A 25,709-nucleotide genomic window follows, 5' to 3' on the forward strand; every position below is an offset into this window, starting at 1 on the left:
AAAATTTGTCCCTCTTTTTTTTTTTTTTTTTTTTTTTTTTTTTTGTTAGATGTTCCATTACCCCCATCTTTGCTCCCTGGTTACTTTTTAGCTTTCCTCTTTGTCTTTGGTGTTCTACATTTTAACTACAGTGTGTCTAGGCTTATATTTCTTTATATTTATCCTGGTGGGGTATCTTAGGTTTCCTGAGTCTTTGATTCATAATTTTGTATCATTTCTAGGAGATGTATAGCCATTCCCTACCAAAACATTGCCAGTAATTCATTTTTTTCTCTTCTCTCATTCTGGGACTCCAATTAAACATATATTATGCTTTTTTATTGTGTTACATAATCTCTTAACATCTTTTTTCATATTTTCCTTCTCATCTTATTGTGCTTCATTCCAGGTAATTTCTTTTGCTATGTCTTCTAGTTCACTGATTAAAAACTTTGGCTTTTTATGGTAATTTGATGCTTAACTTGTTAATTGAATATTTAATATTAAATTCATCAGTTAATTTCAAATAATCCCTTGATGTTTGTGATAATGACTTTTATTTATTTAAACATTTTAGGCTATATAAACATTTAGGATATATAACAGTTATATATCCTGTATCTTTTTTAAAAATTTAATTTATTTAACTTCAAGTTAATTAACATATACTATAGTATTGGTTTCAGGAGTAAAACCCTGTGATTCATCACTTTCATATAACACCCAGTGCTCATCCAGACAAGTGCCCTCCTTTATGCCCATCACCCATTTAGCCCATCCCCTACCCACCTTGCCCTGCAGCAACCCTCAGTTCTCTATATTTAAGAGTCTCTTATGGTTTGCCACCATCTCTGTTTTTATCTCATTTTCCTTCCCTTCCCATAATGTTCCTCTGTTGAGTTTCTCAAATTAAACATATGAGTGAAATCATATGATATTTGTCTTTCTCTAACTTATTTTGCTTAGCATAATATACTCTAGTTCCATCTGTGTTGTTGAAAATGGCAAGATTTCACTCTTTTTTATCACCAAGTATTTCATTATATACATGCCCACATCTTCTTTATCCATTTATCACTCAGTGGACATTTGGGTGCTTTTCATCTTCTTATCCATCCATCAGTCAATGGACATAATTTGGCTGTTGTTGATTGTGCTGCTATAAACACTGAGGTGCATGTGCCCCTTCAAATCAGCATTTTTGTATCCTTCCAGTAAATACATACTAGTGCAATTGCTGAATCATAGGATAGTTCTATTTTTAACTCTTTGAGGAACCTCCATGCTGTTTTCCAGAGTGGCTGCACCAGTGTGCATTCCCACCAACAGTGCAAGAGGGTTCCCTTTTCTCTGCACCCTCACCAACATCTGTTATTTCCTGAGTTGTTAATTTTACCCATTCTGACAGGTATGAGGTGGTATCTCCTTGTGGTTTTGATTTTGTATTTCCCTGCTGGTGAGTGGTGTTGAGCATCTTTTCATGTGTCTGTTGGCCATCTGGATGTCTTCTTTGGAAACGTGTCTATTCATGTCTTCTTCCCATTTCTTCACTGGGTTATTTGCTTTTTGAGTGTGGAATTCGATAAGTTCTTTATAGATTTTGGATACTAACCTTTTATCTGAGATGTCATTTGCACGTATCTTTTCCCATCCCATTGGTTACCTTTTAGTTTTGCTGATTGTTTCCTTTATTATACAGAACCTTTTTATCTTGATGAGGTCCTAATAGTTCATTTTCGCTTTTATTTCCCTTGCCTCCGGAGACATGTCAAGAAGTTGCTGTAGCCTAGGTCAAAGAGATTGCTGCCTGTTTTCTCCTGTAGGATTTTGATGGTGTCCTGTCTCACAGTTAGGTCTTTCATCCATTTTGAATTTATTTTTGTGTATGTTGTAAGAAAGTGGTCTGGTTTCATTCTTCTGCATGTCGCTGTCCAGTTTTCCCAGCACCATTTACTGATGAGACTGGTTCCCCCACCCCCACCCCCCATTGGATAGTCTTTCCTCCTTTGTTCAAGATTAGTTGGCCATACATTTGTGGGTCAATTTCTGGATTCTCTATTCTGTTCCATTGATCTATGTGTCTGTTTTTGTGCCAGTACCATACTATCTTGATTACAGCTTTGTAATACATCTTAAAAAAAATTTTTTTTAATATTTATTTAATTTTGAGAGAGAGAGACAGAAAGTGAACAGTAGAGGGCAGAGAGAGAGGGAGACACAGAATCCAAAGTAGGCTCCAGGTTCTGAGCTTTCAGCACAGAGCCTGATGCAGGGCTGGAACTCACGGACTGCGAGATCATGACCTGAGCGAAGTCGGTCGCCTAGCCAACTGAGCCACTCGGGTGCCCCTGTAATACATCTTGAAGTCTGGAATTTTGATGCCTCCAGCTCTGGTTTTCTTTTTCAGGATTGCTTTGGTTATTCGGGGTCTTTTATGGGTCCAGACAAATTTTAGGATTGTTTGTTCTAGCTCTGTGAAGAATGTGAGTGTTTGATAGGGATTGCATTGAATGTGTTAGATTGCTTTGGGTAGTATAGATAGGCATTTTAACAATATTTGTTCTTTCAGTTCATGAACATGGAATCTTTTTTCATTTCTTTGTGTCTTCAATTTCTTTCATAAGCTTTGTATAGTTTTTAGTGTACAGATCTTTTACCTCTTTGGCTAGGCTTATTCCTAGGTATTTTATGGTTTTTTGGTACAGTTATGAATGAGGTCGATTCCTTGATTTCTCTTTCTGCTGCTTCATTATTGGTATATAGAAATGTAACCGATTTCTGTACATTGATTTTATATCCTGTGACTTTGCTGAATTCACGTATCAGTTCTGGCAGTTTTTTGGTCGAGCCTTTGCCATTTTCTATGTAGAGTATCATGTTATCTGTGAAGAGTGGAAGTTTTGACTTCTTTGTCAGTTTGGATGCTGTTTTATTTCTTTTTGTTGTCTGATTGCTGAGGCTAGGACTTCTAGTACTATATTGAACAACAGTGTGAGAGTGGACATCCCTATTGTGTTCCTGACTTTAGGGGTGAAGCTCTCAGTTTTTCCCCATTAAGGGTGATATTAGTGATGGGCCTTTCATATATGCCTTTTATGATGTTGAGTTATGTTCCTTCTATCTCTACTTTCTTGAAGGTCTTTATCAAGAAAGGATGCTGGGTTTTGTCAAATGCTTTTTCTGCATATAGAGAATCATATGGTTCTTTCCTTTTGTTAATAAAACAATATGGCATATTGAACCAGCTCTGCAGAACAGGAATAAATTCCAGATGATCATGGTTAAGAATTCTTTTAACGTATTGTTGAATTCTATTTGCTAGTCCATGTATCTTGTTAAGAATTTTTGCATCCAGATTTATCAAGGATATTGGCCTATAATTCTCCCTTTTAGTGGGTCTTTGTCTGGTTTTGGAATCAGGGTAATGCTGGCTCCATAGAATGAGTTTGGAAGCTTTCCTTCCATTTCTATATTTTGAATTAGTTTGAGAAGAATAGGTATTAATTCTTCTTTAAATGTCTGGTAGAATTTCCCTGGGAAGCTATCTGGCCCAGGACTCCTATTTGTTTGGAGATTTTTGATACTGATTCAATTTCTTTGCTGGTTATGATCCTCTGCAAATTTTCTATATTTTCCTGTTTGAGTTTTGGTAGTGTGTGTCTAGGAATTTGTCCATTTCTTCCGGATTATCCAGTTTGTTAGCATATAATTTTTTATAGTATTCTAATTGTTTATATTTCTGTGGTATTGGTTGTGATCTTTCTTCTTTATTTTTTTTTTCAAATGTTTATTTAGGTTTTTTGAGAGAGCGTGCACATGCACAAGTCAGGGCAGAACAGAAGGGGGACAGAGGATCCAAAGTGGGCTCTGCACTGATATGGGCCTCAAACTTGCGAACCGTGAGATCATGACCTAAGCTGAAGTTGGATGTTTATCCAATTGAACCACCCAGGTGCCCTGTGATCTCTCCTCTTTCATTCATGATTTTATCTACTTGGGTCTTCCCTCTTTTCTTTCTGATGAGTCTAGCTAGGAGGTTATCAATTTTGTTTATTTTTTTTTTAAAATAGCTCTTAGATTCATTGATGTGTTCTACTGTTTTTCTGAAAGCAGCTAGGAACAAACAGGCCTTAACCTACAGGGGTAGACACTGTTCTACTAGAGTTTTGTTTGTTTGTTTGTTTGTTTCTATATCATTTATTTCTGCTCTAATCTTTATTATTTTCTTCTTCTGCTGGCTTTGGGCTTTATTTGCTGCTCCTTTTCTAGCTCCTTTAGGTGTAAGTTTAGGTTGTTATTTGGGACTCTCCTTGCTTCTTGAGATAAGCTTGAATTGCAGTGTACTTTCCTCTTAGGACTGCCTTTGCTGCATCTGAAAGAGTTTGGATTGTGGCGTTTTCATTTTCATTTGCTTTCTTGTATTTTTTAATTTCTTCTTTAATTTCTTGATTAATCCGTTTTTTCTTCAGTAGGATTCTTTAATCTCCATGTACTTATACATGGATATTAAAACCATCAAATTTTGGGGCGCCTGGGTGGCTTAGTCGGTTAAGTGTCTGACTTTCACTTAGGTCATGATCTCGCTGTTCGTGGGTTCAAGCCCCGCGTCGGGCTCTGTGCTGACTGCCAGCTCAGAGCCTGGAGCCTGTTTCAGAGTCTGTGTCTCCCTCTCTCTCTCTGACCCTCCCCTGCTCACGCTGTCTCTCTCTCTCTCTCTCTCTCTCCTAGAAATAAATAAAAAATAACACCACCAAAGTTTTTCTTGTGCTTCATTTCAAGTTTCATAGTGTTGTGACCTGAAAATATGTATGGTATGATCTGGACCTTTTTGTACCTCTTGAGGGCTGATTTGTGACCCAGTATGTGATCTTTTCTGGAAAATGTTCTATGTACGGTCAGTAAGAATGTGTTTCTGCTACTTTAGGATGAAATATTCTGAATATATCTGTTAAGACCATCTGGTCCAGTGTTTCATTCAAAGCCATTGCTTCCTTGTTGATTTTCTGCTTAGATGATCTGTCCATTGCTGTCAGTGGGGTGTTGAAGTCTCCTACTATTATGGTATCATTATTAATGAGTTTTTTTTATGTTTTTAATTAATCAATTTATATATTTGAGTGCTATCAAGTTGGGGGCATAAATATTTACAATTGTTGAATCTTCATGATGTATATATAGACCCCTAATTATGACATAATGCCCTTCTTCATCTCTTGTTACAGTCTTTGTTCTAAAATCTAGTTTTTCTGATACAAGTATGGCTACTCCAGGTTCCTTTTGACCTCCATTAGCATGATAGTTGTTCTCCATCCCCTCACTTTTAGTCTGAGGGTGTCCTATGGTCTAAAATAAGTCTGCTGTAGGCAGCATATAGATGGATCTTATTTTTTAATCCGTCTGATACTCTGTGTTTTTTTATTGGAGCATTTAGTTTATTTATATTCAGAATGATTATTGAAAGATATGAATTTAGGGGCGCCTGGGTGGCTCAGTCAGTTAAGTGTCCGACTTTGGCTTAGGTCATGATCTCACGGTTTGTGGGTTCGAGCCCCGCGTCGGGCTCTGTACTGACAGCTAGCTCAGAGCCTGGAGCCTGCTTCAGATTCTGTATCTCCCTCTCTCTCTCTGACCCTCCCCTGCTCACGCTGTCTCTCTCTCTCTCTCTCTCTCTCTCAGAAATAAATAAAACATTAAAATAAAAAAAGGATATGAATTTCGTGCCATTGTGTTGTCTGTCGATTTGGTGTTTCTGATGATGTTCTCTGATCCTTTGTAGTCTTTGCTGCTTTGGTCCCTGCCCCCCGTACTCAGAGTCCCCCTTAAAATTTCTTGCAAGGCTGATTTAGTGGTCACATTCTCCTTTAGTTTTGTTTGTCTTCTCTCCTTCTATGCTGAATGACAGAATATGATGGATAAAGGATTCTTGACTGCACATTTTTCTTGTTCAGCACATTGACTATTTCCTGCTACTCCCTTCTGGCCTGCCAAGCTTACTGGAAAGGTCTGCTACTAACCTTACATATCTACTCTTATAGACTGAAGACCTTTCATTCATAGCTGCTTTCAGAATTCTGTCTTTAGCCTTGTATTTTGCAGGTTTCACTATGATACATTGTAGTGTTGACCTATTTTTGTTAATTTGAAAGGAGTTTTCTGTGCCTCATGGACTTGGATGCCTGTTTCCTTCCCCAGATTAGGGAAGTCTCTACTATGATATGTTCAAATAAACCTTCTCCCTCTTTTTCTTTCTCTTCTTCTGAGACTCCTATGATATGGATATTGTCTAATTTCTTGTAATCAGTTCTCTAAGTGTCACCTTGTCATCTAGTAATTTCCTTTCCTTCTCTTTTTCAGCTTTATGATTTTCCATGATTTTTTCTTCTATTTCACCTATTCTCTCCTCTGCTTCTTTAATTCTCATTTCTCCATATCTAGTTTATTTTGCATCTCGGTTATAGCATTTTTAATTCATCCTGGCTAGTTCTTAGGTCTTTGATCTCTGCAGCAAGGGTTTCTCTGGTGTCTTCTATGCTTTTTTCAAGCCCAGATAGTATTTATGACTGTTGTTCTAAATTCTTGTTCAGGTATATTGTTTATATCTGTTTTGAGCAAGTCCCTGGCTGTGATTTCTTCTTGACTTTTCTTTTGGGGAGAATTCCTCCATCTTGTCATTTTGGCTAAGTTTCTGTCTTTTGCATGTTTTAAAAACTTGTTATGTTTCCTACACCTGAGAATACTACTATATTAAAAAGGGATCAAAACAGGAGTGCTGATGTATAGGGGCATATGTACCCCAATGTTCATTGCAGCACTCTCAACAATAGCCAAAACATGGAAAGAGCCTAAGTGTCCATCAACTGATGAATGGATCAAGAAGATGTGGTTTATCTATACAGTGGAATACTACATGGCAATGAGAAACAATGAAATCTGGCCATGTGTAGCAACATGAATGGAACTTGAGGGTGTAATGCTGAGCGAAATAAGTCAGGCAGAGAAGGATAGATACCATATGTTTGCACGCATAGGAGGATTAGGAGGAACTTAATGGAGGACCATGGGGGAGACAAAGGGGAAAAATAGTGGGGGAGAGGGAGGGAGGCAAACCACGAGAGACTCTTGAATGCTGAGAACAAACTGAGGACTGATGTGGGTGGGGAGAAGGGAAAAGGGGGTGATGGGCATGGAGGAGGGCACTTGTGGAGATGAGCACTGAGTGTTATATGGAAACCAACTTGACAATAAACTATTAAAAAAAAGGGATCATACCCTGTCCAGGACCTGTCACTCCATGATGTGTTTCTGGTGTATGCTGTATGCACTCTGATGTTGCATTTTGGCTGCTATTTCCCACTGATCAGTCCTCTACAAAGCTCCTTCTTTCTTATAGTGGTGGAGTGTTCCAACCTTCAACCAGTTGTGCTTTGATTTTTTTTTTTTTTGTTCAAGTAATCCTGGGGAAAAAAGGAAAAGGCAGGGGGAAGGCTGATCCCATAAAAAGAGAAAAAGAGAGGGAACAAAAACAAAACAAAAGAGAGAATCAAAAAACTGTAAGTCTGATTGCAAAGAAAAAGAAAGGTGAAAAAAAGCAGAAGAAAAGAGAAAAGAAAGAAAAAGAAAATTAAAAAGCTTTATTTAAAAAAGATAAAAGGAAATGACAAAAAAATAAATCAGAAACTATGAGCCTTATTCAAAAAGTAGAAAAAGAAAAGAGAAGAAAACTAAAAAAGAGTTGACTAAAAAAGAGTTGTCTTTGGTACTTGAAGGGTGCTTGGCTGTGCTGGTCTGGAGGAGAGGCCAGCTGCATTGGCTCAGTCAGTCTTCCTCCAGTAGATAAGCAGTTACTAGGCATGAAGGGACAGAGTATGGTGTAAGCAGGGCCCACCGCCACTGGGGGCCACAATGCTGCTCTGTGAAGTCCCGCTGTGTTGTATTGGGGGAGAAATGGCATCACCGGAGTCTTTCATCCCCAGACTAGGGATCTCAACTCCCACTGTTCAGGCAGCCCTTACAGAATAGTGAGGGCAGTCACCTTGACCTGAACCACAACTATCCTGCACCTTCTCCTTGGTGTGCAGATGGGATTCAAAACCCAGAATCTTAAAGGACCTGCTCCCCTCCTCCAGACTAGAACCTCCCTACCCTGCTGATGAAAGACCTTTGACTGTCACCTGCAGGGTCTTTTGTTCTTGGCGAGGCAATAAACCCTCCTCCAGAATACTCCAGGGCGGGAACTGTTCTCTTCCAGAGCACCCTGGATATGTCTACACCACACTGTGCAGGGGCCAGCTCCCTCCTCATCAGGAGCATGTTCACAGTTCTGCTCAGGAGAAAGTCACATACTTCCAAAACCTCAGAGTGAGAGCTCCAAAAGCTATTTGCAATACAGAACTGGGACACTCAGTACTTCTCAACTCCCCAGTTCATGGTCCAAAGAGGTTTTCCTCTTGTGCTAAATTGATGCCACACTTTCTCAGCCCTTCTCTCTTTCCCTCCTTTTTGTCTCTGCACAGAAAGTGTTCCCTCCTGTCTGTGGCTCCACTGTTTTTCTCTCCCCCAGTTTACATCCACACACCTCACATCTGCCAAGCTGTCTCCTTCGAACTGTGGAGATCATTCTATTGCTCTGAAGACCTCTATCCTGGGTGTTGCAAGTAATCTGACCTCAGTACAGCTGTATTTGAGGGACAAGGAAAGCCCAGGGTACCCCAACTTCTACACCATCTTAACTCTCTCTCCTATATATCCTCTATTTTAACAAGTTTAATATCTGATGTCTTTGAGAGTTTTAAATGTTTTTCTAAAAATTATTATTTCTGCTCTTAGTCATGGTGGCATTCCTTCCCATGTGTTTGATTAATCATTGATGGCTGTCCTGTAGCCTAACTTCAGAAGAACTCTTACTTCAGAGAAGATTGTCTTCTGCTTCTGCTGGTAGCCAGCAGACCAATTGGGCGTCTTTTTTGAGAGTCTCCAATCAGAAAAGACATACCAGACCTCCCTCTGTCACCCCACTTCCTGGAGTCAGGCTTAATTTCCCTGGTAAGTGTGGGCATCTGTCCTCAGATAGCCCCACTGCTCTGAGCTGTGTCATGTTCAACCTTCTGCTCTGTCCAGCTCCTTATTATTCTAGCTGCAAGTTTTCTTATTGTTTTTTTTTTTTTTTTTTTTTTTTGGTTTTTCACTTGGTTTTTAGAGAAGGAGCAAGAGGGGATATTTATGTTCAGCAACCTCTCTACCTCTTGTGAGACCACCTGTGGCTCAAAGAAAATATCCTTTCCAGGTTTTATTTATAATTTTTTAATGGTTTTTATTTATTTCTGAGAGAGAGAGAGTGTGAGCAGGGGAGGGTCAGAGAGAGAGGGAGACACAGAATCCAAAACTGTCTCCATCCAGACTCTGAGCTGTCAGCACAGAGCCCAACACGGGGCTCAAACCCATGAACCGTGAGATCATGACCTGAGCCAAAGTCGGATGCTCAACCGACTGAGCCACCCAGGTGCCCCTCAGTTTTATTTTTAGTTTAGTGGAGTGGAGACCTGCAAGCATCTTGTAAGATATAATACAAAAAGCCAAGGTGGCTAAACATTTTTAGACTTTATTTTTGTACCAAAAACATAAAAAAACTAAAATAATACTGAAACTGAGAATAAAGTAAGAAAAAATTCATTTTATAAAGTGTTAATAGACAAGTATTTAATGATGTCAACTATCCAAAATATCCTGATTTCTGAAAACACATCCCAGGAATTTGCTTATATATTTTGAAAGGAATCAATGATTCCTATACATATAGTCATCTGAATGTTTTTCATGATTTTCTTTTATATTTTGTCTAGGCTGCTACTGAAGAAGAGAACAGCCATGGTCAAGTAAATGGTATTCTGAATGCTCCAAGCCTTGGTTCACCAATTCGTGTCCGCTCAGAGATTACTCAGCCAGACAGAGATGTTCCATTGGTGCGGAAGTTACGTTCTATCCACAGCTTTGAGCTGGAAAAACGTTTAACACTGGAGCCAAAGCCAGATACTGACAAGTTTCTTGAGACCTGGTATGAGATAGTTTTTCTTTTTTTTAAAACTACTAAGGAGGGGTGCCCGGGTGGCTCAGTCGGTTAAGCGTCTGACTTTGGCTCAAGTCATGATCTCATGGTTCGTGGGTTCGAGCCCCATGTTGGGCTCTGTGCTGACAGCTAGCTCAGAACCTGGAGTCTGCTTCAGATTCTGTGTCTCCCTATCTCTCTGGCCCTCCCCTGCTCACACTATCTCTCTCTCTCTCAGAAATTAATAAAAAACATTAAAAATTTTAAAAAGAAAGCTACTAAGAGAGATGCTATAGTTATCTTCATCATCATTATTAATTTCTATTATGTAAAGTCTTTCAAATAAATATTTGCATTTTTGTAGTACTGATTAAGCTCTCATCTCCATCCATGTTTTTAATTATTGTGATTCTTAATGTGAATTGTCTTATAATATTGTTACAAGTTCTGTAACACAGCCTTTGACTTTACAAGTTGAGCACTGGGAGCTGTTAATTTCATAACACCAGGCACAAGTTGAAAACATTTTGAACTTACCTTGTTTAGAAGGTAAGTTCTCATTTATTGCAGTGAGAAGATGTAGTGTAGAGTTGGAATGAACAAGATAAAGAAGGTATTGTTCAGGAAGAAGGGGAGTTCTCGAAGGAGGGAAACAAGTAAATTATACATATGTAACAGGCAGTTCAATTCAATTTAATGAAGGCCTTCTATGAGTAAGTACTGTAGGAAAAATAGACATGAATAAGTTTTTCCTAGAAAGAAGGAAAGGTAGAACTTAAGAGAGCTAGCTATACATAGGTTATAACTATAGTTCATGGTTAGAAGTCCAGTTATCCCTAAATTTTGCTAACAGAAGGATTGTTATATATGAATTAAAGAAGACTGCAGTAATATTAAGAGCGAAGTGACTAGCAATAGTTACATGCCCTTCAATGTACAGTCCCAGTGGCTGCTATTGGCAATGAATTGTTAGGTCAGGACCATGTAATTGACTAATATGGTATTTACTGTGTTTAAAGACAGTTAAGCCACTTCTGGCCTAGTCTAATCTAGCTTCCATTTTCAACAGTCCTTCATATATGTGTATTCTTCCTTACATGGTAATCATTCAGTCTTACAGCTATGTGATAGAAGCTGTTTCTGTACATTAATATGATCAAAAGGATGGATTTGAGTTGGGGCAGTGCTTAAACATTTTGAGTTATGGCTACGACTGGGAATAAAGACCTAAATGCAATAGGGATAAAAGCTTAGTTTGATAAAGAATTAGTTTAACAAAAGAATGAAACCAAGGAGAGTCCATGTTGAAGGAAGAGCTGAGAAATAAGATGGAGTTAAGACAAGCAATCCTAGAAAATGAACTCAAGCCAGAGGCTAGAATGAAAAGGGAACAGTTGAAGGAATTGAAGCACCTAATTACAGACTTGGAAAGCAAAAAGTGTATTGCTTAAACTGCTTCCCTGAAGATGAGATCAGTTCTTAGAAGCAAGTGCAGCCAAATCGTCACACCATTGCCTGCCTCTCAGCCAGCAGAGAGATTCTGTACAGTGCCAACTGCCTTTTAATCCACCCAAACTGACAATATACCTTGAAGCTTCCCCCCTCCACACCCCTCACCACTGTGTGCACNTGTGTCTCCCTATCTCTCTGGCCCTCCCCTGCTCACACTATCTCTCTCTCTCTCAGAAATTAATAAAAAACATTAAAAATTTTAAAAAGAAAGCTACTAAGAGAGATGCTATAGTTATCTTCATCATCATTATTAATTTCTATTATGTAAAGTCTTTCAAATAAATATTTGCATTTTTGTAGTACTGATTAAGCTCTCATCTCCATCCATGTTTTTAATTATTGTGATTCTTAATGTGAATTGTCTTATAATATTGTTACAAGTTCTGTAACACAGCCTTTGACTTTACAAGTTGAGCACTGGGAGCTGTTAATTTCATAACACCAGGCACAAGTTGAAAACATTTTGAACTTACCTTGTTTAGAAGGTAAGTTCTCATTTATTGCAGTGAGAAGATGTAGTGTAGAGTTGGAATGAACAAGATAAAGAAGGTATTGTTCAGGAAGAAGGGGAGTTCTCGAAGGAGGGAAACAAGTAAATTATACATATGTAACAGGCAGTTCAATTCAATTTAATGAAGGCCTTCTATGAGTAAGTACTGTAGGAAAAATAGACATGAATAAGTTTTTCCTAGAAAGAAGGAAAGGTAGAACTTAAGAGAGCTAGCTATACATAGGTTATAACTATAGTTCATGGTTAGAAGTCCAGTTATCCCTAAATTTTGCTAACAGAAGGATTGTTATATATGAATTAAAGAAGACTGCAGTAATATTAAGAGCGAAGTGACTAGCAATAGTTACATGCCCTTCAATGTACAGTCCCAGTGGCTGCTATTGGCAATGAATTGTTAGGTCAGGACCATGTAATTGACTAATATGGTATTTACTGTGTTTAAAGACAGTTAAGCCACTTCTGGCCTAGTCTAATCTAGCTTCCATTTTCAACAGTCCTTCATATATGTGTATTCTTCCTTACATGGTAATCATTCAGTCTTACAGCTATGTGATAGAAGCTGTTTCTGTACATTAATATGATCAAAAGGATGGATTTGAGTTGGGGCAGTGCTTAAACATTTTGAGTTATGGCTACGACTGGGAATAAAGACCTAAATGCAATAGGGATAAAAGCTTAGTTTGATAAAGAATTAGTTTAACAAAAGAATGAAACCAAGGAGAGTCCATGTTGAAGGAAGAGCTGAGAAATAAGATGGAGTTAAGACAAGCAATCCTAGAAAATGAACTCAAGCCAGAGGCTAGAATGAAAAGGGAACAGTTGAAGGAATTGAAGCACCTAATTACAGACTTGGAAAGCAAAAAGTGTATTGCTTAAACTGCTTCCCTGAAGATGAGATCAGTTCTTAGAAGCAAGTGCAGCCAAATCGTCACACCATTGCCTGCCTCTCAGCCAGCAGAGAGATTCTGTACAGTGCCAACTGCCTTTTAATCCACCCAAACTGACAATATACCTTGAAGCTTCCCCCCTCCACACCCCTCACCACTGTGTGCACAACTGTATATGCAGATATGCAGTGGACTGGCATACTTGAGCAGGCATAGCAGCTTTTCTTTTTAAAAGTTCTGCCTGTGGTATTTACTTGAAAGAGTACATTTACATATATCTCTGAAGAATAAACACATCAATTATTTGCCTAATGTATACTAGCTTCTTCATTTCCTTTTGTAGGGCCTCTGGTGAGGCAAAAGCTTCTCAGCTAAATTGTTCCTCAGTCTCCCAGAAAGAGGGCAGTGTGATTGAATTTGCAAAGACAAGGTGAAATAGATCATGTAAGTCAAACTGGTTAGGCTTCTCTTCTGCTCTGCAGCAGGAGAGCCATCTTCCTCCCACAGGCTCCATCTTCCCAAACAGGATTATGACAAATGAAGCAGAACTTTATCGGCCTGTGGATCTTTCCTTAGGCTTTATTTATATTTTTTTCTGTAACTGGTGTGTGAAATGTTAGTTCTATATAGAGCTTATAGGTTATGTAATAAATATTTTCCTAGGACAGTTGAGTAACTTCTCTCTGTTTTCTTAAGCCTGGAGAAAATGCAGAAAGATTCCAGTGCAGGAAAGGAATCTATTCTCCCTGCTCTGCTTCATAAGCCTTGTGTTCCTGCTGTGTCCCGTACTGACCACATCTGGCACTATGATGAAGAATATCTTCCAGACGCTTCTAAGCCTGCCTCTGCCAACACCCCTGAACAGGTGGATGGAGGTGCCAGCAATGGATTTATAGCAGTTAACTTGAGCTCCTGCAAGCAGGAGGTTGATTCCAAAGAATGGGTGATTGTGGACAAGGAGCAGGACCTTCGGGATTTCAGGACAAATGAGGCTTTAGGCCATAAAACAACTGGAAGCCCTTCTGATGAGGAGCCTGAAGTACTTCAAGTCCTGGAGGAATCGCCTCAAGATGAAAAGCTCCTACTTGGTCCTTGGGCAGAAAGTGATCATTTAAAGAAAGAAACCTCAGGTGTGGTCTTAGCACTTTCTGGAGAGTGTCCTGCCACTGCCGCTCCAGAGCAGTATACAGATAGGCTAGAGCTCCAGGCTGGAGCTGCTAGTCACTTTATTGCAGTGACACCCACGAGTCCGATGGAGGCGCAAGCTGAAGGACCCCTCACTGCGGTAAGAGATTTGTTCCTATTACCTTTCCCTGCTATCCACTCAAGGTGCTGTTAAATAAGAACGAACCAGGTCACCTAGCAAGCAACTGAGATTGATCAGCAGACGCCTAATTTTGGAGGTAGGGAGTGATGTCTGGACTAAGTTGTATAGTCAGTCATCCAGTATGAAATTTCTCAAAACAAGTGAAGGTTTCCTGTCAGGATATAATGACACATGAAGTGTCATTATAACCCAATTTCAGAATAACATTCTAATTAGTCCACAAGAGCTGTGTGTTTAGATACAACTTTTAAAAAATTTGTAATTCTAAAGATTTTGAATCTCTGCCTTATAAATCTGGTGAGGAAGGCATGTATAATTTATGCTGTATAGTGTACACTTGGCTGGGTTTGATTCTTTTTGTTCTGTTCTTTTTTGTAATCTCCACACAGACATTTCTCATATTTTACATTACTCTTAAATAGTAGTCTGTCAGCTTTGATGTCCATTGTTTAAAATACAGAGTCGCAGCTTCACTTTCAGAGCTTCTCCTTCAGTAGGTCTGAGAGAGAGTCAGCCCAAGAGTCTGCATTTTACCAAGTAGCTGAAAGCATTTGTGACACAGATCTTCTGCAAGAGAACGTTTTGAAGAAACTGTCCTATTTACCCTCAGTTTGGGCATTCAGCTGGAGACGCCTGTTCCCCTGTGGTTATCAGTAAGCAGTGTTGCCCCGATGACTGTGAGAACAGTCAAATACGGAAGCAGTAAGGAACTGTGTACACAGATCTTTGGCACCAGCCTGAGGACAGATACATCTGTCCTTACATGGGTGGGAGTGCCAGGTTTTCTCAAATTCCCTAGTCATCTAGCAGCCATCTTTTCTAACTCATCAGAAACAACATTGTTCCCCAAACTGAAATTTTTCTGTGAGAACTCATTTCCAAATGCTGGTGTAAAACAGTGAGAAAAGATAACAAAATTTGCTTTTGTGTACAGCTCTGTAGGAATGGACCTGCACTTCACCATAGGAAAATCAATGCCTGCCTCTTTCTGCATCAGAGTTAGTTTGTTTTTCCTTCTTTTCCAGGACTACTTTATACAGTTACACAGGTTCACTAAATAAAGTGGCTAAGGAAGCAAGTAGGGGCTGAAACCTAGCCCAAACTTCACTAACCAAACTGTGCATTTTGTGTAGGTCTCTTTCCTTTCTGAGGAAGCATCTTTTTTCAAATTGTACACAATGACCTATGGGCTAGAGGAAAATCCAGTCACCTCCCTCCTTCCCCTTATCCCCTTTTCCACCCACCTTCCCTCTTTCCATTCATTCCTCTTTCATCTTCAGTTTATTCTTTTCTTGGATTCTGTCATGCTGTGCACTTGCCTGTCGCTCAAGCATTCTGGTGCACTTCCCTTCAAAAATTTTCTAAAGCCTTGGCTCCATTTCTCATAGTATTGATGTCTCTCATCAATACTGTTTTATCCACAAGGATTGTCCACATGCTTCTCTTACACTGTGTGCAGAATTTTCTCTGTTGAGTTGTTGAAAGACTTGCATTCATATACTTGACATTATAACTTTGGCCTTATTTTCAGATCTTTAAATAAAACTTTTTCTTCCCTTCCCTTCTCTTCATTCTCTTATCACCAAGTAGTATTCTGTCGTGTATATGTGTATGTGTGTGTGTGTGTGTGTGTGTGTGTGTGTGTGTGTGTGTGTACACTTGAATTTAATTCAAGGAGTGCCTGGAATATATATATATTACATCTTCTGTATCCATTCATCAGTTGATAGACATGTAGGCTCTATTCATATTTGGCTATTAATTTTTTGAGGAACCTCCACACTGTTTTCCAGAGTGGCTGCACCAGAGTGCATTCCCACCAACAGTGCAAGAGGGTTCCCCTTTCTCTGCACCCTCACCAACATCTGTTATTGATTCTGTCTCCTCTTTCTGCTCCTTTCCTTTCTCTCTCTCTCTCTTTCAAAAATAAACAAACATTAAAAAAGAAGAAAAAACAAAGAAAATGAACTGGTTCCAAAAGAGATCTAAACCATTGGTCCAGGTGACACTGGGTAATCACTGTTTGTAGGGAGGTTGGATTTGAAAAGTACTGTAGGAGTGGAAAAGTTATTTCTTAAACCAAGTATCAAGACATATTGTACCACATAATCTCTTGGTTCTAGATCATCTTTTAGAAAGCCAGTGCTTCAGGGTACCTGGGTGGCTCAGTCAGGTAAGTGTCTCACTTCATCTCAGGGCATGATATCATGGTTCGTGGGTTCAAGCCTCACATCAGGCTCACTGATGATATCAGCCTGGCAGCACAGCCCCTGGAGCCTGCTTCAGATTCTGTGTCTCCCTCTCTGTCTGCCTCTCCCCTACTCACACTCTGTCTCTCTCTATCTCTCAAAAATGAATAAACATTAAAAAAAATTTTAGAGAGAAAGAATGAAAGAGAGTGAGAGAGAGAGAGACGGGGGAAGGAAGGAAGGAATGATAATACCACTAATATGTTACCTGCTGCTGTGTAACAAATTATCCCAAATTGAGCAGCTTAATTTTTTTTATAAAAAAGTTTTTTTTAATGTTTATTTTTGTGAAAGTGAATGTGGAGAGGGGCAGAGAGAGGGAGGGAGACAGAGAATCTGAAGTAGGCTCTGCACTGACAGCAGAGAGCCTGATGTGGGGCTCAGACTCATGAACCATGATTCATGACCTGAGCTGAAGTTAGTCACTTCAACTGAGCCACCCAGGTGCCCCTCAAATTTAACCGCTTTAAACAACAAAGTTATTTCACGCTTTGCTGAGAGTTAGGAATGTAGGAGTGGCTCAATCTAATGGTTCTGGCTCAGGGTCGTTCATGATGTTTGCTGTCAAGCTGTCAGCTAGGGTTGAGATCATTGTAAGGTTCAACCAGGATGGGGAGATCCATTTCTAGGCTCCTCACGTGACTGATGGCAGGCCTCACTTCCTCAGTAGCTGTTGGCCAAAGGCTTTGCTTTCTCACCACGTGGGCCACAGCGAGCGGGAGCTGACTTGGTCACTGAGCGAGGAGAGAAAGAGACAGATAGGGGAACGGGTAAGGTGGTAGAGCAAACATGCCTCCAACATGATAGAAGCTATAACTCCTTTTATAACCTAATCTCAGAAGGGGCATGCCATCACTTGTCCTATTCTGTTAGTCACACTGACCAACCCTGCTACAGTGTGGGAGGGACTATACCAGGATATGAATACCAGGAGCAGAGGTCATTGGGGGCCATCATAGAGACTGGCTATCATATTATCTTACATCCATATTTCATAGAATACTTTGATATTTGATTCTAACAGCAACTCTATGGAACAAGCAGAGGGAAAACTATTGTCCTTTTTCGCACTGATGACACCAAGCCCTAGGAAAGGGAGATAATCTGTAAAGAGGCAGATCACTAGTGGAGTAGCCTGTGTGTTCTATTCCTCACATCAGGGGATTATCAATATATGAAGGAATTTCCTCTTTGACTTGTTTCTTAGACACTGAGAAGAAGAAAGAGGCTGTAAAACACAGCACAGACTGGGAGCAGGAAAAAAAGAAAGGGAGTCACATAATTGTTTTGTGATTTGTCTGGTAGTCAGCATTTATAAAGAGGATTCCTCTGACTGTATTTACAGGAGTACCAGTACCAGTACTATAAAATTCATGTCAGCAGTGACTGCATTGCCTAAATTCTGTTCTTCTCATTCCTTCAGTTCTATTCAATGTCTCCCGAGTTCTGGGCTCTATTCCCTACTCCAGGGATAAACAGTTGGCACTAAACTGCCAGGTTGGCACTGAAGGCCTACGTCTAACAGTTACCTTCAGCAACATGAAGTGATTCTAGTGGAGCTGTATGCACAGATTAGGGCACAGATCAGTCTGCCTAGGACTGAGGAGTACAGTGTTGGGTGTTTTTACTTTCTAAACTTTACTTTCTAATTTTTCTTACCATAAATAATGAAAGTTTGGGGGCGCCTGGGCAGCTTAGTCGGTTAAGCATCCGACTTCAGCTCAGGTCATGATCTCATGGTTCGTGGGTTTGAGCTCTGCGTCAGGCTCTGTGCTGACAGCCAGCTCAGAGCCTGGACCCTGTATCAGATTCTATATCTTCCTCTCTCTCTGACCCTCCTCTGCTCACGCTGTCTGTCTGTCTCTCTCTCTCTCTCTCTCTCAGAAATAAATAAGAAAACATTAAAAATTTTTTTAAATGAAAGTTTGAGCATATAATTGGAGAGGGAATAAAAATTAAAGATATTTTTATGGAAAGATTAAGGTGCACTTCAAAAATAAGAGGACTCTGAAGGATGAATTAGTTTGTTGGAGGGAGATGCAGGCTATCAGACAAAGAACGCAATATGTGCAGAGGCATAGAGACTTGAAGACCACAGTTCAGAGCATATAAATAAGTGATCTAGAGTCTAAGTGCCCTTTCCTTAGGGCAAAAAAAAGGGGCTGATGATAAAATGCAAAAGGTAAGGTGATAAAGGGCATTGGCCTGCTCCTCTGAGATGTGTGGGCTGTGAGACAAAAAACTGTGCCAAGATTGAGGGATAGGAATAACATGCTGTCAAGAATCCAGGTAGGGGAGAATGGGCAAGGGCAGTAGCCAGGGTGGAGACCTTGGCATTAGTCCAAGTAAATATGATGATGAGATTGAACTGTGAAATTTGCAGTGAAAACTTGAGAGACATTTCAGTGGTAAAACTTATTTGAAATAATACTTCCGTGTGGCATTTCCAGTGAAATGTTTTCCACTGAATGTTTGGGGCCCTTGAATAAACTAGAGTGACTATATGGAACCTCATGGAGTTACTCAGAGCCTCCATTGAAAAAAGGAATGAACCAAGCAGTGTACTAATAGATATATACTTTAATCATATGAAAAGGCAAAGACTTTCTGGATTAATTGCCACCTATTAACATGAAACTGATTTTATAGGAGAGTTGATTGCATGTATATTGACTGGCTGTATGTCCTGTGACCATGGATACCTATTTTTAATCTTGAAAATTTGGTCATTGCAATTACAGAAAAGTTTGGTCTGTATGAGATTACTTCTCTGAAATTATGTATGATAGTATAATTCAATTTGTGAATAGTCACAATAGACCAAAAATTGGGTGGACTGATTTGGGAAGTAAAGAAAGCCCATTGTGAAGTGTTCCAATAAGAGACTGGACTGTCACTTGAGGAAGGCTTCACGGAATGAGCCCAGGCAGCCACTGGTTGACTCAGTCTTGTATTCACCAATTATCAAGCATTTGCTGTGTGTCAGGTACTGGACTGGGCATCAAGGAATTCAAAGCTCAGGGAGTCTCCTCACTGCTTTCAAGAGTCTTCAAACTAATAAAGGGAAACAAGTGTTATCGATGCTTTGATAGAAATCTGTAGGTTATGTAAGTTGGGAATAGTTGAACTAGATTCATCCCTGTAGTGTCTTCCATTATTACATGAAGAGTCTTGAAAACTGACTGTGAAATGCTGTAGTCATGTATGTGATGTGTAATTACAGGCTAGCCAAAAATATTTTTATTTCAGTCTGTCTTTTCTGTGACTTCTCTTCTTTGGGTGTGGGTTGTGGCTTGCTTATGAGTTTTAATACCCCCACAAAATTCTTATGGTTTTAAATCCCACTAAAAATACTTTAACTATTAATGATGAGTGACTGTCTCTGAGGAGTGGGTAACGAGAAGGGAAAAAGCAGCTTTTACTTTTTGTTTACTTCGGGCTTGAGGCTTCAGGTTTTCAGTTTTACCTACCAGTATAGCACACTGCTGCTCTCTCCATTCCTCCTCCAGTCAGCGTCCATATCCATAAGCCAAGCCATAGTGTAACAAACAATAGCTTCAGCAATGGTAACCAACGTAAACATGGTCAGACTAAGCAAGAGGGATAAAGAGTAAGAGGGTGGGACATTCTACTAGCAGATAGGACCTCTTTTTTTTTTTTTAATGTTTATTTATTTTTAAGAGACAGAGAGAGACAGCATAAGCGGAGGAGGGGCAGAGAAAGGAGACAGAATCTAAACAGGCTCCAGGTTCTGAGCTGTTAGCACAGAGCCCGATGTGGGGCTTGATCTCACAAACTGTGAGATCATGACCTGAGCCAAAGTTGAACACTTACTTAACTGATTGAGTCACCCAGGTGCCCCCAGATAGGGCCTCTTAATATTCAGATGTTATCACTGCTGTGTACTCACTTTTTAGAAATAAACATTTGATACATTAAAAATATGGTTTGATAATAGTGTTTTCATTTTATTCATAAGTTTCAGCACTTGTAAAAAGTATCACATAAAGATGCTTTAAACAAAAGAGGTCTATAGTGGAATTTGAATGGCCTGAAGAAATGTGAATGTTTAAAATTTAATTTTTTTAACAGACCAGGAATATGTTCATATAACTCAGTTATTCTTTGCTGTAGTGGGAACTAATAAATTATTCTACTACCTATATCTCATAAATTATTTGTCAAAAAACAAAATAAAGATCAAGATATTTCATATATCACATGCCTTTTGTTTTTTTTTTTTTTTCACATACCTTTTATTTGGAAGAGAGGCTACTTGGTATGATTGTTGAATTTCCCAGAGTTTTTATTATCTTAATAACATTATAATCCTTGAATGAGATAAAAGTTAAAGAATAATTATTTATTATTTATAAGTTAAATGTAAATAAGTGTGCAGTCTCTTGCCATGTGGCCAGTGGTAAACATGGCTAACTATAAATAATGAGGCTGCTTTAAAATCTGAAATAAAAAGTAACAAGAATGAGATTAGTCCAGCTGAGTAGCAGGCATTAATAAAACTAATATGAAAGACATGGAAAATATTGAGGTCATTTTCTAGTTCTGTAAAAAGGCATTTACCTTATACGGATAGAGAACAGAAGAAAGGAACTGATTGGATTCATCCCTTAATGAAGTGTTTGTGAATTATAGAAATCAAAGACATAAAAGATGCATATGCCTTCCTGGCAGATCATCAATTTAGTCCATTTGTAAAGTGTCCCAAGTATGGGAATTGCTTTTGTGTCTTACAGTCTTAAGTCAAGGAACATGTTTTCAGCTACACTTAGAATTAGCCTTTTCTTTCTCTGTTTTCAGCTATTGATCTTTGGTTTTCTCCTTTTATCTTCTCAGATAATGTTTTTGCAGACTCTTTCCCAGACTTCACTTGAGAGTGTAGTGCATGTCAGAATGCTTTGCTATGCTTTGCGTGATTTCAAAATCCTTAAGTCCTATCCCTGACTTTTTTTGACCATGTTTTTTTTTTTCATGTGAAATTTATGTAAATAGTATACCTAGTGAAAATACAGGGCAGCTATGAAACAAAATTTGTAAAAATGATTTTAGGAATATTTTAGAAATTTTAGGTGCTATAGAAATATTATATGAGAGTATTTTATGCAGTTTATCATAATTGCTCAGAACCTTTTTCAAGAAAATAAATTCTCCTAGGGCACATGGGTGGCTTAGTTGGTTAAGCATCCAACTTCGGCTCAGGTCATGATTTCCCAGTTTGTGATTCAAGCTTGGCATTGGACTCTATGCTGACAGCTCAGATTCTGGAGCCTTCTTCGGATTTTGCATCTCCCTCTCTCTCTCTGCTCCTTCCCTGCTCAAGTGAGGTCTCGCTCTCAAAAATAAATATTTAAAAAAATTAGAAGAAAAGAAATTCTCCTATCTGATGTTCCTGTATCCTATCTGTGTACAAGATTGTCACCCTTTTTTCATACCACATATACACATCCATTTATATTCTGAATCTGAGTTAAGCTCACAAGTGAATTGATTCCCTAACTCCAGTCTCAGAAGATCATTGGACTGTTATTTTTGTAGACGCTGCTGAGTTTATTTTGGCTGGTGTTTCAGGAATTATATATAATAATGAAGTGACTGTTGGTTTATTTTGAATGTAGGTAGAGTCATCTCCCTTGTTATTTGACATTTATTGTAACTTCTTACCTGGTTTTCTTATCACCCTCTCGGGTCTTAAAAAAATACATTTTGAATAGTAAATATATATTTTAGGTTTCAATATCATTTTTAAAATATACTAGATAATTGCTATCTGCCTGAATGTATATTTTAGAACAGTGAAACAGAGATACAAGTATAAAGTGACTTAGTGAAAGGTAACACACCACTAGAACTTACTCCCTTTTCTTGAAGGTCATTATAGGTCTGGTCTTATTGTAAGAATTCTCATCTGAACCTAAACAGCCTGTATTTAATTAACCAGACAGATGCTCAGGACACTGGTTCCATTCAGGAGCTATTTTAGGACATTTGTTAGGTGTTTTCTCCTGGGCTGGACTTAGGACAAGCTTTACATGTCTTTTTTTTTTTTTTTTTTTTTTTTAATGCTTATTTATTTATTTATTTTCAGAGAGAGAGAGAATGAGCAGGGGAGGGGTAGAAAGAAAGAGAGAGAGAGAAAGAGATCCCAAGCAGACTCTGCCGGCACAGAGCCTGATGTGGGGCCCGAACCCACAAGCTGTGTGACCGTGACCTGAGCTGAAATCAAGAGTCAGACGCTTAGCCAGCTGAGCCACCCAGGCACCCCAAGCTTTACATGTTCTTAAACCTAATTGTATTCCTGACATACAGTGAAACAAATCCAGATAATTTCTCTGATTTAGGAACTACACCCAATTCTTAATGTCTTTGGATTAAGATGGATTCTAAGTGAAATCTCCTACGACGGCTCCAGATTCATTTTGCTTTGAATTCAGGCCAATTTCCATAGTTTTCCTAGAACATAATTGGTTTCATTAAGTAATTTGACTTACTTGATTTCTCAGAAAGGCTTTTTTCCTTATCAGTGTATGTGGTTGATATTTTCTGTCTTCTTACATGTCACTTTTTTTTTACATGTCATTTTTAACAAACGTGAAAATGTAGAAACTTTAGGAGTCTTAAGAAAGGACATTCTTATTAGATACTGAATCTCATTCACATAGACTTGAAATGACTTAAATGAAAGGATTTATCATAGGCTTGTCCTTAAAAATTTGAAGAAACTAATGGAACATTAGGAAACATCTTTGCAGGTCTTTGCTTATGAGAAGATAAAATATTCCTATCATTGTTTATTGAAAGGACTTATGGGAAACAAAATGCATGTAAATCCAGAGTTTTTAAACTTACAGTAATTTGCCAGTAATTTTTTCCTTTAACCCTGTATCTGGATTCTGGCAGGAAATAGCTGACACACTGAAGGGGACTTAGAATTTAATGAAAAGAACGTTTCACAGATGTGTAGATAGACTAAAGAAAACTAACAGGACCATCAGTAGAGAGAGTCAATTCTATCTTGAGTCCTGCAAGAGAAGGAAGAGGGAACAGAAGCTGGGAGAAGGGCCCTGAGATAGCAGCTGTGGCCAGAAGTGGTAGAATGTAGTCACCACCAGTGCTGCTGTCTCTTGGGCAGGAAGCAGAGAGAATTAATATCCAGACCTTTCTCTCCCCCAAATTCTCTGATTCTCTGTTGGTGCTTCCCGTTGGTCAAACCCAGTCAGCAATCAGAAGGCAAGGGAGCCTGGATAGTGCAGTCTGTAGAAATCAGTCTTCCAGAGCACAGAGCAGGCTAAAGAAAAGGCAGGAATGAGCCTAGATGGAGACTGTTTTGTATAGCTCCTGAGTAGGGGAGCTTAGGTGTCATATATTTTGATTCAGAATTGTTCATTTTAAGTATGAGTTGGACAGACCTGGTCAACATCTGTGTTCCTCTAATAAATTAGACTTTGAAGTGTTAATTTCGAATCATGCATCTTTATTAATATTCCACATTATTGCATTATATTTTTTTCTTCTGTGTTTCCAGATTACAATTCCTAGACCTTCTGTGGCATCCACACAGTCAACTTCAGGAAGCTTTCACTATGGTCAGCAGCCAGAGAAAAAAGACCTTCAGCCTGTGGAGCCCACTGTAGAACTTTACTCTCCAAGGGAGAACTTCTCTGGCCTAGTCGTAATAGAGGGTGAACCTCCTAGTGGAGGAAGCAGAACAGACTTGGGACTTCAGATAGATCATATTGGTCATGACTTGTTACCCAGTATTAGAGAGAGTAACAAATCTCAAGACCTGGGACCAAAAGACCTCACTGACCATAACAGACTGGCTGTGAGAGAATTTGAGAGTCTCCCTAGGGAAACGGAAGAGAAAAGCATTCTTCTAGGATCAGATAATGAAGATGAGAAGCTAAGTAAAGGGCAGCATTATATTGAGATCGCCTCTCTTCCAGGAGACTTGGTAACTGTGGAAAGGGATCACTCAGCTACTACTGAACCTCTTGATGTGACAAAGACACAGACTTTTAGTGTGGTGCCAAATCAAGACAAAAATCATGAGATAATGAAGATTCTGGCAGTTGCAACTTCAGAAATTTCTCCACAAGTCATTGACCCACATGTTGAAGGACAGATAGGTCAGGTGGCAGCAATGCAAAAAAGTAAGATATCTAAGGATGATGACATCAAGAGTGAAGACTTGCCAGGTCATCAGGGAGACCTGTCTACTTTTTTGCACCAAGAGGGCGAGAGAGAGAAAATTGCCCCAAGAAATGGAGAATTACTTCATTGTGTTTCAGAGAATGAACATTGTCCCCCATCCCGGAAGGATGGGGTTAGGTCATCATTTGTAACTAGACACAGCCGAATCCCTGTTTTAGCACAAGAGATAGACTCACCTTTTGAATCATCCTCTCCAGTCTCTGCAAAAGAAAAGCTCCTCCAAAAGAAAGCTTATCAGCCAGACCTCGTCAGGCTTCTGGTGGAAAAAAGGCAACTCAAGTCTTTCCTTGGGGACCTCTCAAGTGCCTCCGATAAATTGCTAGAGGAGAGACTAGCTACTGTTCCTGCTCCCTTTTCTGAGGAGGATGTCTTCACTCCCTTTTCAAGACTGGCTGTAGACTCGCACCTGAGCAGATCAGCCGAAGACAGCTTTCTGTCACCCATCATCTCCCAGTCCAGAAAGAGCAAAATTCCAAGGCCAGTTTCATGGGTCAACACAGATCAAGTTAGTAGCGCAACTTCAGCTCAGTTCTTGCCTCGGCCACCACCAGGAAAGCCCCCCACAAGGCCTGGAGTAGAAGCCAGGTAATTCCGTGTGTTCTGTGTTAAGTGTATAGTGTTATTTGTGTCTGCTTGATTATGATATATCAGTGGTTTCATTTCTTCGTTGCCTGCTTTTGATCATCTACTTCCTTCCCTGCCTTTTCCAAGCTTTATAGCTCAGTGTATACACGGGATCATAGTGATTCACATTAATTCATGCCTCTCCCACTTTCTCGCAGTGTGACCCTTAGTTTCCGCATCTATGAAATAGGTCTTACATTTGCCTCGTGGCTGGGGGGGATAAAATAAGGTTGCATACATGTGGAGCATTGTACTGGGCTTAATTAGCATGCAGCGAAGGTTACTTCTCTTCTAGTTCATTTTAACTAGATACTTCATTATAAAACATGTCATTATGATGTCAAATTCT

At 39.3% G+C, this 25,709-nt stretch overlaps 1 protein-coding gene across 3 annotated transcripts in view; it reads left to right on the top strand.

Moving 5' to 3' along the window:
- The window catches only part of TTBK2 (tau tubulin kinase 2), a 113,939-nt gene that overhangs the window by 82,537 nt on the left and 5,693 nt on the right, over positions 1-25,709 (top strand). For all 3 annotated transcript variants that reach the window (XM_077764584.1, XM_077764585.1, XM_077764586.1), the window contains 3 exons: positions 9,819-10,030; positions 13,628-14,216; positions 24,048-25,321. In XM_077764584.1, coding sequence (XP_077620710.1) covers positions 9,819-10,030; positions 13,628-14,216; positions 24,048-25,321 — 2,075 coding nt within the window. The remainder of the gene's footprint in view (positions 1-9,818; positions 10,031-13,627; positions 14,217-24,047; positions 25,322-25,709) is intronic.

Source organism: Crocuta crocuta, unplaced genomic scaffold, assembly GCF_008692635.1.
Source record: "Crocuta crocuta isolate KB4526 unplaced genomic scaffold, BGI_CrCroc_1.0 scaffold102, whole genome shotgun sequence".
In the NCBI taxonomy this organism is placed as follows: domain Eukaryota; kingdom Metazoa; phylum Chordata; class Mammalia; order Carnivora; family Hyaenidae; genus Crocuta; species Crocuta crocuta.